The 12,863-nt window shown below is 43.6% G+C and overlaps 1 protein-coding gene and 1 pseudogene across 5 annotated transcripts in view; both read left to right on the top strand.

The window, feature by feature from the left end:
* The window catches only part of DENND2A (DENN domain containing 2A), a 150,402-nt gene extending 140,273 nt beyond the window's left edge, over positions 1-10,129 (top strand). For 4 of the 5 annotated variants that reach the window (XM_056517575.1, XM_056517580.1, XM_056517578.1 and 1 more), the window contains exons 19-21: positions 376-462; positions 4,456-5,624; positions 5,711-10,129. In XM_056517575.1, coding sequence (XP_056373550.1) covers positions 376-462; positions 4,456-4,487 — 119 coding nt within the window. In that variant the 3' untranslated portion in view covers positions 4,488-5,624; positions 5,711-10,129. The remainder of the gene's footprint in view (positions 1-375; positions 463-4,455; positions 5,625-5,710) is intronic. The other variant, XM_056517576.1, reaches the window with a different exon arrangement.
* Positions 10,130-12,165: 2,036 nt separating this feature from the next.
* Positions 12,166-12,272, top strand: LOC130267954 (U2 spliceosomal RNA; annotated as a pseudogene).
* Positions 12,273-12,863: the final 591 nt, after the last annotated feature.

Here is a 12,863-nt window from a genome sequence, read left to right as displayed (position 1 = left end):
TTGCAAATCTACAACTCCCAGCATGCCCGGACAGCCAAAGGCTGTCCGGGCATGCTGGGAGTTGTAGTTTTGCAACAGCTGGAGGCACACTGGTTGGGAAACACTGGTATAGATTATCTGTGCAGTCCTGCACTGTCCCTTTAAGAGGGTTTCCCTACAGGACGACGATCTTCTCCATAGATTTATAGACGGCAGCGGATGGTCCGTGTGATGTCCACTTTCTACACCCTGTTTATGTTTTAAAGCCCGACTGCTGGGAGTTCTGCTCTGAAGCCCCCGCACACAGCTGTGAACATTCCCGGCTGGAAAGTCTTGGGGTGTGAGCGGAAGAAGCTCTCGCCGGACCCTGACCCTGATGTTCGTTTGTACCTACAGGTCTCTTCGAGGTTCGAGCACAGGAATATCTGGAGACGCTACCAGGAGGAGAACAGAGCGGGGTCAACAGATTTTTTAATAGGATAGGTGAGATGGTTCTTCATTACAAGGGCCTTTTATGTATGCTGTATAAGCAGAACAATGAGTACAGCTCTGGAGTATAATACAGGATATAACTCAGGATCAGTACAGGATAAGTAATGTAATGTATGTACACAGTGACCTCACCAGCAGAATAGTGAGTACAGCTCTGGAGTATAATACAGGATATAACTCAGGATCAGTACAGGATAAGTAATGTAATGTATATACACAGTGACCCCACCAGCAGAATAGTGAGTACAGCTCTGGAGTATAATACAGGATATAACTCAGGATCAGTACAGGATAAGTAATGTAATGTATATACACAGTGACCCCACCAGCAGAATAGTGAGTACAGCTCTGGAGTATAATACAGGATATAACTCAGGATCAGTAGAGGATAAGTAATGTAATGTATGTACACAGTGACCTCACCAGCAGAATAGTGAGTACAGCTCTAGAGTATAATACAGGATATAACTCAGGATCAGTACAGGATAAGTAATGTAATGTATGTACACAGTGACCCCACCAGCAGAATAGTGAGTACAGCTCTGGAGTATAATACAGGATATAACTCAGGATCAGTACAGGATAAGTAATGTAATGTATATACACAGTGACCCCACCAGCAGAATAGTGAGTACAGCTCTGGAGTATAATACAGGATATAACTCAGGATCAGTAGAGGATAAGTAATGTAATGTATGTACACAGTGACCTCACCAGCAGAATAGTGAGTACAGCTCTAGAGTATAATACAGGATATAACTCAGGATCAGTACAGGATAAGTAATGTAATGTATGTACACAGTGACCTCACCAGCAGAATAGTGAGTACAGCTCTGGAGTATAATACAGGATATAACTCAGGATCAGTACAGGATAAGTAATGTAATGTATGTACACAGTGACCTCACCAGCAGAATAGTGAGTACAGCTCTGGAGTATAATACAGGATATAACTCAGGATCAGTACAGGATAAGTAATGTAATGTATATACACAGTGACCCCACCAGCAGAATAGTGAGTACAGCTCTGGAGTATAATACAGGATATAACTCAGGATCAGTACAGGATAAGTAATGTAATGTATATACACAGTGACCCCACCAGCAGAATAGTGAGTACAGCTCTGGAGTATAATACAGGATATAACTCAGGATCAGTAGAGGATAAGTAATGTAATGTATGTACACAGTGACCTCACCAGCAGAATAGTGAGTACAGCTCTAGAGTATAATACAGGATATAACTCAGGATCAGTACAGGATAAGTAATGTAATGTATGTACACAGTGACCCCACCAGCAGAATAGTGAGTACAGCTCTGGAGTATAATACAGGATATAACTCAGGATCAGTACAGGATAAGTAATGTAATGTATATACACAGTGACCCCACCAGCAGAATAGTGAGTACAGCTCTGGAGTATAATACAGGATATAACTCAGGATCAGTAGAGGATAAGTAATGTAATGTATGTACACAGTGACCTCACCAGCAGAATAGTGAGTACAGCTCTAGAGTATAATACAGGATATAACTCAGGATCAGTACAGGATAAGTAATGTAATGTATGTACACAGTGACCCCACCATTAGAATAGTGAGTACAGCTCTGGAGTATAATACAGGATACAACTCAGGATCAGTACAGGATAAGTAATGTAATGTATGTACACAGTGACCCCACCAGCAGAATAGTGAGTACAGCTCTGGAGTATATTACAGGATATAACTCAGGATCAGTACAGGATAAGTAATGTAATGCATATACACAGTGACTCCACCAGCAGAATAGTGAGTACAGCTCTGGAGTATAATACAGGATATAACTCAGGATCAGTACAGGATAAGTAATGTAATGTATGTACACAGTGACCTCACCAGCAGAATAGTGAGTACAGCTCTGGAGTATATTACAGGATATAACTCAGGATCAGTACAGGATAAGTAATGTAATGTATGTACACAGTGACCTCACCAGCAGAATAGTGAGTACAGCTCTGGAGTATAATACAGGATATAACTCAGGATCAGTACAGGATAAGTAATGTAATGTATGTACACAGTGACCTCACCAGCAGAATAGTGAGTACAGCTCTGGAGTATAATACAAGATATAACTCAGGATCAGTACAGGATAAGTAATGTAATGTATGTACACAGTAATCTCACCAGCAGAATAGTGAGTACAGCTCTGGAGTATAATACAGGATATAACTCAGGATCAGTACAGGATAAGTAATGTAATGTATGTACACAGTAATCTCACCAGCAGAATAGTGAGTACAGCTCTGGAGTATAATACAGGATATAACTCAGGATCAGTACAGGATAAGTAATGTAATGTATATACACAGTGACCCCACCAGCAGAATAGTGAGTACAGCTCTGGAGTATAATACAGGATATAACTCAGGATCAGTAGAGGATAAGTAATGTAATGTATGTACACAGTGACCTCACCAGCAGAATAGTGAGTACAGCTCTAGAGTATAATACAGGATATAACTCAGGATCAGTACAGGATAAGTAATGTAATGTATGTACACAGTGACCCCACCAGCAGAATAGTGAGTACAGCTCTGGAGTATAATACAGGATATAACTCAGGATCAGTACAGGATAAGTAATGTAATGTATATACACAGTGACCCCACCAGCAGAATAGTGAGTACAGCTCTGGAGTATAATACAGGATATAACTCAGGATCAGTAGAGGATAAGTAATGTAATGTATGTACACAGTGACCTCACCAGCAGAATAGTGAGTACAGCTCTAGAGTATAATACAGGATATAACTCAGGATCAGTACAGGATAAGTAATGTAATGTATGTACACAGTGACCCCACCATTAGAATAGTGAGTACAGCTCTGGAGTATAATACAGGATACAACTCAGGATCAGTACAGGATAAGTAATGTAATGTATGTACACAGTGACCCCACCAGCAGAATAGTGAGTACAGCTCTGGAGTATATTACAGGATATAACTCAGGATCAGTACAGGATAAGTAATGTAATGCATATACACAGTGACTCCACCAGCAGAATAGTGAGTACAGCTCTGGAGTATAATACAGGATATAACTCAGGATCAGTACAGGATAAGTAATGTAATGTATGTACACAGTGACCTCACCAGCAGAATAGTGAGTACAGCTCTGGAGTATATTACAGGATATAACTCAGGATCAGTACAGGATAAGTAATGTAATGTATGTACACAGTGACCTCACCAGCAGAATAGTGAGTACAGCTCTGGAGTATAATACAGGATATAACTCAGGATCAGTACAGGATAAGTAATGTAATGTATGTACACAGTGACCTCACCAGCAGAATAGTGAGTACAGCTCTGGAGTATAATACAAGATATAACTCAGGATCAGTACAGGATAAGTAATGTAATGTATGTACACAGTAATCTCACCAGCAGAATAGTGAGTACAGCTCTGGAGTATAATACAGGATATAACTCAGGATCAGTACAGGATAAGTAATGTAATGCATGTACACAGTGACTCCACCAGCAGAATAGTGAGTACAGCTCTGGAGTATATTACAGGATATAACTCAGGATCAGTACAGGATAAGTAATGTAATTCATGTACACAGTGACTCCACCAGCAGAATAGTGAGTACAGCTCTGGAGTATATTACAGGATATAACTCAGGATCAGTACAGGATAAGTAATGTAATTCATGTACACAGTGACTCCACCAGCAGAATAGTGAGTACAGCTCTGGAGTATAATACAGGATATAACTCAGGATCAGTACAGGATAAGTAATGTAATGTATGTACACAGTGACCTCACCAGCAGAATAGTGAGTACAGCTCTGGAGTATAATACAAGATATAACTCAGAATCAGTACAGCATATGTAATGTAATGTATGACGTCACCAGCAGAATAGTGAGTGCTGCTCTGGAGTATAATTACATTTATATGTCCTATAAAATTACTTCTTGTATCTTTTCTAGGAAGTAAAATGCGTTTTTTACACAAGAAGTAGATCATGGAGGATAAGACGGCCCCTGTGGACGTATTTTTTAACTTATTAACCAGCTGTCGCACTCTATGGTAGCTGTGGAAGTGTCCCTCCTGTTGCTGTTTACCGAAGGGAAGCAGGAAGTTTGAGCCGACACAGAATTCTTTCCCTCGCCGTGAAGAGCCGCCCCCTTCCTTGGAGACTTTTAGGATAGTTGGGTGGTCTCTCTGTATCATGCACTGGACAGATCTTGGATAAGCTTGTCATTGAAACCACAAAATCATCATCAATCGCTGTTTTTTATTATATTTTTTTTGTTTTATACATAAAACTTTTCGCTTTTATTTATATTAGGATTTAAAAATCTGTACAAGAAGAGTGACTGATTTTATCACCTCGAAACATTGGGGATATTTAACTGTCCAAGAAATCTGTGTCTCGGGATTGTGGCCGATGGGAGAGGCGGACGCCAGGAGTAACAGGATGCGCCAAAGACTTACGTTCCTTACCCCTAGGACTAGAGGCGTTCGCTCTAATCTATTCCACTAATACCTACTGGGCTGCCGGGTGTAACGCCCCCTCCTGACAACACACAGGTGTGACGCTCGGCGCCTTCTGGCAACTTTAACTGTGATGAATAACGATGCACCTCCCCTTTATCGTTTTTGCCCGTGGTCCATCGCGTCGCCCGACGTTCGATGTCTGTGGTACTGTTATGTATACAGCGTTACGTGTGAACAACCTTTTGTATGTATGTTTCTTTGTTCTTATTGGAAGACTAGATTGCGCTATGGGTTATATATATATATATATATTTCATATTCCCAGTCGCCAGAGGCGGAAAATATTGAAATCTGATGGATAAAGGTTCGTGAGGATTGGCTGGATGTTTCATATGGGCCTAAAATCTGTCATTTCTGGACTGGATTACTAGATTGGGTCAAACCAAATTTTCTAAACCCCCCCCCCCCCCCAATCCAGTGTCTTCTATAGATGCATAGTTTGCACAAAAATAGGTTTTAGTTCCTTAAAATGGGAGTGGCTAAGTAAAAAATATGGGCAGGGCTTAAAGGGGTACTCCGATGCTCCAGCATTCTGAACATTTTGTTCCGAATACACGGAGCTGGAGGCCGTGATCGTAACATCACGGACACGCCCCTTGTGGCGTCACACCACGCCCCCTCTATTCATGTCTATGGGAGGGGGCGTGTCGAGCGACACGCCCCCTCCCATAGACATGAATGGAGGGGGCGTGGTGTGACCTCACAAGGGGGCGTGGTTGTGACATCCCGATCACTTCTGCAGGAACCCGGCGTTTGTTTTGAATGTCGGGTGCTGCTGGGGCCCCCATGATCTCCCGCAGCGGGACCCTCGCGATCAGACATCTTATCCCCTATCCTTTGGAAAGGGGATAAGATGTCTAGCAGTGGAGTACTACTTTAAAGGTGAGGGGTGACCACCTTACGTCACACAGGTCTAGACACAGGAATTATTCCTTGATGATCATGTGTGCGAAAATTTCTAATAATGGACATTAGTTGGCACTAGGACCACTCGGACATGTTCTGCCTCCATAGACTGCAATGCATATGCAAGGGGATTCCGCCAAAAGAATGAGCCAGATTGTTCTTTCGACAGGTAGCTGAATCCTACAACAAACAATGGGGGGCTGCTCTTTCGGAATTTTCGGTGGACATCGCCTTTCAGAATAGTCTAGTCCGGGACTACTTTGCAGCAGAGTAAGGCTGCATTCACACTTCGTTTTTACATTACGGGTGTTGGATCCAGGTGGGGGAGGGGCAAACCGGGCATTTCCGTACCCCAGCCGAACCACTACGGTTTTAGGCCCGGTCACAAAACCGAATACGGGTCAAAAATGAGCCAACCGGAGTCACCGTTTGACTCCGGTCGGCTCATTAAAGTAAATGGAGTTCAGCGCTGATCCGACTGGGGTTTGCCCCTCCCCCAGCCGGATCCGGCACCCGAAATATAAAAATGAAGTGTAAATGCAGCCTAATACTAGAATTGCTGATGTCATTGTAAGAAACACGCACATGAAGACATGTCAAAGTTTTGATCAGTCGGGGTCTCAGTGATGGACTTCATAGACTATAATGAATCCTGTTTCCTGCAATGACTGGGTATAAAATGCTCTGTCACCTAGCTGTATCTAGTGATCAGAGGGGGTCTCATCAATGAGACCCTGACCAATCAAAACTTTTGACATATCAAATTTTTTCTATAGTTAAAGTAGTTCCAGACTACTTTGCACCATAATAATACTGTTATTGGTAAGATGGACATTCCCTTTAAGAATAGTCTAAAGCGGGACTACTTTACACCCTTTTCACTTTACTTAAATGGGTACTCTGGTGCTCCAGCGTTCTGAACATTTTGTACAGAACGCTCGGAGTTGGAGGCCGTGACTGTGGGCCACGCCCTCCCGTGATGTCACACCACACCCCCTCGATTCCAACATGCCCCAACCCATAGACATGAATGGAGGAGACGTGGCGTGACGCCATGAGGGGGCTTGGCCGTTAACGTCACGACCACTACCGCAGGAACCTGGCGTTTGTTAAAACGCCGAGTGCTGCGGGAGATCGCAGCGGGACCCCCGCGATCAGACATCTTATCCCCTATCCTTTGCATAGGGGATAAGATGTCTAGCAGCGGAGTACCCCTGTAACACTCTGGAACAGCTTCTAGGTCAGTGTTTCCCAAACAGTGCACCTCCAACGGTTGCAAAACCCCAACTCCAGGCATGCTGTGCGTCTCCTGTTTAAACAGGGCGAAGTGCGGTGGATGGTGATAAAGGCCCCACAAAAGATCAGTTTGGCCTAAAGACAATATGATTGTTGGCTGATCTGTCTCTTTTAGGCTGTGTTCACACAGGGCAGTTAACTAGCAGTACCTCCTCTAAGTACTAACACAGTTTTAACGTTATTTTCCAAAACCCTACAAAAAATTGTGCATTTTCACAGCGAATAGCACAGTCTTACCGTGATTATGCAAATTGCTGTAAAATTGCCTAATTTTTACCGCAATTTCAGTAAGTAGCTGTAAAATTGCTGCTGTAATTAAGAACGGTACCACTAAGTTAACTTCCCATGTGAACACAGCCTTACACAGGCCAATTATAATGTTGGGAATGGACAACCAGCTAATGTAATGCTTTGTTTTGCCTGTGGCGGCACTGTAGAGAAATTGAACACTTGCTTCCAGTTCTCCTTACAGCTGATCGCTGGGATAACCGGTGATCAGTTTATAGTTGTAGGATTCTTATAATAATAATGAAAAATGATAGTCCAAAGTGCTAGGAAAGTCTGTACGCTCAATTTAACCATGTCATGACTTTTTTTCCATTGCTGATTTAACATGACATTTTAGACCTCACCTATGTACTGTAGTGGTCCGAAACCCAGTCGTGAAGGCCCACCAACAGTCCAACGGTCCCCAATCCACTCCTCAAAACCAACCGAAAGTCAGAGGTCCCCAACGCAGTCCTCAAAGCCCACCAAAAGGCCAGAGGTCCCCAACCCAGTCCTCAAGGCCCACCAACAGTCAAGAGGACCACAACCTAGTCCATAAGGTCCACCAACAGTCCAGAGGTCCCCAACCTAGTCCATAAGGTCCACCAATCCAAAGGTCCCCAACCCAGTCCTTAAGGCCCACCAACAATCAAGAAGTCCCCAACCCAGTCCTCAAGGCCCACCAACAGTTCAAAATTGATATTTTTCCCTGCTGGCTAACATGACCTTCTTGACCTCCCCTACTGTAGGCCAGTAGTCCCCAACCCAGTCATCAAGCATCACCAGAGGTCTCTAACCCAGTCCTCAAGCCCATCAACAGTCCAGAGGTCCCCAACCCAGTCCTCAAGGCCTACTAGCAATCCAGTGGCCCCACACCCAGTCCATAAGGCCCATTGACAGTCCAAAATTAATATTTTTCCCAGCTGGCTAACATGACCTTCTTAACCTCCCCTATCTACTGTAGACCAGTGGTCCCCCAACCCATTCCTCTAGGCCCGTCAACAATTCAGAAGTCCCCAACCCTGTCCTTAAGCACCACCAACAGTCCAGAGGTCTCCAACCCAGTCCTCAAGGCACACCAACAGTCCAGAGGTCCCCAGTCCTCAAGGCCTACAACAATCCAGTGGTCCCCAACCCAGTTCATAAGGCCCACCAACAATCCAGTGGTCCCCAACCCTGCCCATAAGGCCCACCAACAATCCAGTGGTCCCCAACCCAGTCCTTAAGGCCCACCAACAGTCCAGAATTTATATTTTTCCCTGTTGGCTAACATAACCTTCAGGACCTCCCCTATCTACTATAGACCAGTGGTCCTCAAGCCATTCCTCTAGGCTCGTCAACAATTCAGAAGTCCCCAACCTTGTCCTTAAGCACCGCCAACAGTCCAGTGGTCCCCAACCCAGTCCTTAAGGCCCACCAACAGTCAAGAGGTCCCCAACCCAGTCCTCAAGGCCTACTAACAATCCAGTGGCCCCCAACCCAGTCCTCAAGGCCTACCCAACAATCCATTTGTCTCCAAGCCAGTCCTTAAGACCCACCAACAGTCCAGAATTTATATTTTTCCCTGCTGGCTAACATGACCTTGACCTTCCCTATCTACTGTAGACCAGTGGTCCCCAAGCCATTCCTCTAGGCCCGTCAACAATTCAGAAGTCCCCAACCCTGTCTTTAAGCACCACCAACAGTCCAGAGGTCTCTAACCCATTCCTCAAGGACCACCAACAGTCCAGAGGTCTCCAACCCAGTCCTCAAGCACTACCAACAGTCCAGAGGTCCCCAACCCAGTCCTCAAGGCCCACTAACATTAGTATAACTTTCCCCAGTTCTATTCCAATGAGTTACTAAAAAAAAACTTGAAATGTTGGTGGACCTTGAGGACTTGGTTGGAGATCACTGATCTAGACTAGAATGGGGAACCTGATTTGTGTTAGAACTTTGAGAATGGCAAAAAAAAAAATTTCTCCCAAACTTTTTTTTCTGGAGTTTTTCCTTTTAAAGTTCTGTTTCTAAATGTGACTTTCGTAGACTTGACACAAACTTCATTTTTCTGTAAGAAGAAGCAGCTGCCAGTGATTGTAACCACATGCGTCTCATATGTGGTGGATGAAGAAGCTGTTCGGACTCTTGCATCTTGTAACATGAATGTTTGGCATTAAGGGGGGGGGGGGTGGGAGAACGGGTAGAGGGGATGTACTGTCCTGCCCACCTTAATGCATTCAGCCTTGTGTGTTGACTGCTCGCGATGACTGTGCCTTAGAAAGATACCAAAGATGGCGGAAAAAATTAAAATAAATTCCTTAAAGATGAGGAAGAACTCCTACAAGACATTGGCAGAGACTGATACTGATGAGTCGATGGCCGGCGGGGAATACTGAAACCACTAATCTAAAAGCCTGTGATCAAGTTAGACAAAGCTAGACAGCGCCCTCTGCAGGGCTAGCTGTGCACAAATTGTTCAAATATAATTCTATATAAATATATAATTCCAATAAATGAGCCTGTGGTTTATATGGAGATTTGTTATTTGTTTTTGATTTGTTTTTGTTTAGTTTTTTTGCCTATTTTAGAAATAAATAATTAATTATTTTATCTGCTTTTGGTTGGTTTGATTGAACTTGGCATTTTCTTCAGACAAATTCTTTTTGTGAAAAATTTTAAACAGAAGTGATTTAGGATTTTTTTTTTCTTTTCTTTTTGGGATTTTTGCATCATTATCATGTTTTTTATTATCATAAATGTATGATTATTCTTATATATAATGAAAATTAAATTAAAATACTTATAATAAAAAAATTAAATAATTATGATTTATTTTAATTATAATTATTATTATCATTATTATAATAATTATTTTGAATTATTATTATTATTTTATTAATTATTATTAGTTAACATTTTTATAATTATTATTTTGTTAATTTTTATTTATGCTCTACTATAGTGTTCCCCAGCTGTTGCAAAACTACAACCCCCATCATGCCCTGATAGCCGAAGGCTATTTTTTTATTCCCGTTTCAGCCTGTTATGAAGTTTTTCAACACCATCAGAATCTCCGCCACCAGTTTAGGCGGGAGTTAACTTTTTTTTTTCTTTTCTTGTAAATCTGAAGTTTTGTAAATTTTCGGAAAACTCCTGTAGGCTCTGCCCATAACTGGCCTAAGTTACGCACTTTAGGCTTGGGTTTAAATAAAGGCCATTGCACCATTTGTGGCACTGTCTTGGCAAAATAAGAACGTTGTCGAGTATGCTTCTAGCCACTGACTGGCACTTTCATGAGGGTCATAAAGTTTTTAAGAGGACTCCATAAACATGCCCTAATTTGGAGGATGGACAGATCATGTGGCTGCTACTGGGTTCTTAGAAAGAAAGACTCAGCCCAGGATGGTCCTATACTTTTTACTTGGATGGTCCTATACCCAGCCCAAGCTGGTCCTATACCATTTACTGTTTGGTCCTATACTCATCCCAGGATGTTCCTATAACCTTTATTGGATGTTCCTGAACTCATCCCATGTGATATACCCTTTACTTAAATGGCCCCATACCCAGCCCATGATGGTGCTACACCCATACTTGGATGGTCCTATATTCATTGTTACTGGATTGTCTTATACCCAGCCCAGCATGTTTCTATACCCTTTACTGGATGGTCCTATACAAAGCTTAGGATGTTCCTATACCCGTTAATGGGTGGTCTTATTCTCTGCCCAGGATGTTCCTTCAGCCTTTACTTGATTGGCCCTATACTCAACCCATATGGTCATACTCTGTACTGAATGGTCCTGTATGAACTGTTACTGGATGGTCCTGTATCCTTTATGTGATGGTCCTACACCCAGCCCAGGATTCTCCTTTACCCTTTACTGGATTGTCTCATACCCATCCCTGAATGGTCCTATATCCTTTTATGGGATGCTTTTATACCCTTTACTGGATGATCCTATACCCAGCCCTGGATTGTCTTGTATCCTTTATGTGATACACCTATACCCAGCCTGGGATGTACCTAAACCCTTTACTGGATAGTCCTATATCCTCTACTTAAATGGCCCTATGCCCAGCTCAGGATGGTCATATACTCTTTACCAAATGGTCCTGCATGCCTTGTTACTGGATGGTCCAATACCCAGCCCTGGATGGTCTCCTTTACAGGGTGCACCTATACCCATAGTGGTATGATCCTGTACCTTTTACTGGATGGTACTATACTCTTTGTTAATGGGGGGGGGGGGGGGGGGGGGGGGGGGGGAATGCCCTCCACAGAGGAACTGCATTGCTAGTTAGTAGGAGATAAAATCAGTCCAAACCTTATCGAAAGTGTATGCAAAAATATCAGAGTGGGTAGGCCCCCATTTTGATCTATGCTGTTGCCCCACCCCACTACCCTCTTCTGTGTATGTCCCTAAATAAAGCTGTACTCATTTATTCAGGCAACCATTGAGGAGTGGAGAGAGATTTCTAGAGATACTGATATATTACGAGGAATAGAAAAATAGAAATTTTTTTTTCCAAAAACAGCGCCACACCTGTTCCTTAGGCTGTGTGTGATATTACAACTTGGCTCCATTCACTTTAATGGAACTGAGCTGTAATTCCACAGGGCCCAGTCATAGCAGTGCGTCCAGACCCCTAACCAGTGGAGCAGTGGAACACTGAAGCAGCAGGGCAGTATCGCTTCTCGACCTTTTGGCTAAGATCAAGTGTAATATCTGTTCTTATCAGTGGTTTGGTCTTTGCTATTAATGTAGGATGGGTGCTATATGGAGGGTGAAGGTATACCGGGGCATTCCGGGGCTGTTTCTCAGGAATCAGCTCGACGGCTGCCCTGATGTGACTTGTTCCCTCCGGGTCTCGTCATGAGGCTGAGAGGGTCTAGAGCCAAGGTACTTTAGTGCCTCGGGGAGTGGTGACCCCGAGGTGCCAAAACTCACTGGGTGTTATAACTCACTGAGTGGAAGCACGGGCACCATGATCTCTTCACCTTTGGCACTCACCCTTGGTATCCCGGCCTTCTGCTAGGATCAGAGAAATTTTTATAGATCCGGCCGGATGTCCGGGCAGTATATCTGCACTCATTCACTTAGTTATTTCCTTTTCCTTGTGTCACTTTTTGCGTGTTGTGTGTTCACAGGATTTGTCAGGATCCGGTAGCCCTTCTGGGTGTCCCTCCTGGCGGACTAGGGGAGGTGTGTGTGGCCATTAGGTTCCGCACCTCCCTGCAAACACCCCGGGTACTCCTGCTTTGGCAGGGTACCTACTGTTATCGGCTCTGCGGGCAAATACCTTGGCTAACGCCAAGGGGGATGCTGGGAGCATTTGTGGTCCCCTAGTAGCTTCGACGAAAAGGGACATCGAACCTGGAACCTCG

The sequence above is a fragment of the Hyla sarda genome, chromosome 4 (genome assembly GCF_029499605.1).
Source record: "Hyla sarda isolate aHylSar1 chromosome 4, aHylSar1.hap1, whole genome shotgun sequence".
Taxonomy (NCBI): domain Eukaryota; kingdom Metazoa; phylum Chordata; class Amphibia; order Anura; family Hylidae; genus Hyla; species Hyla sarda.
This window is presented reverse-complemented; position numbering and strand designations above follow the sequence as displayed.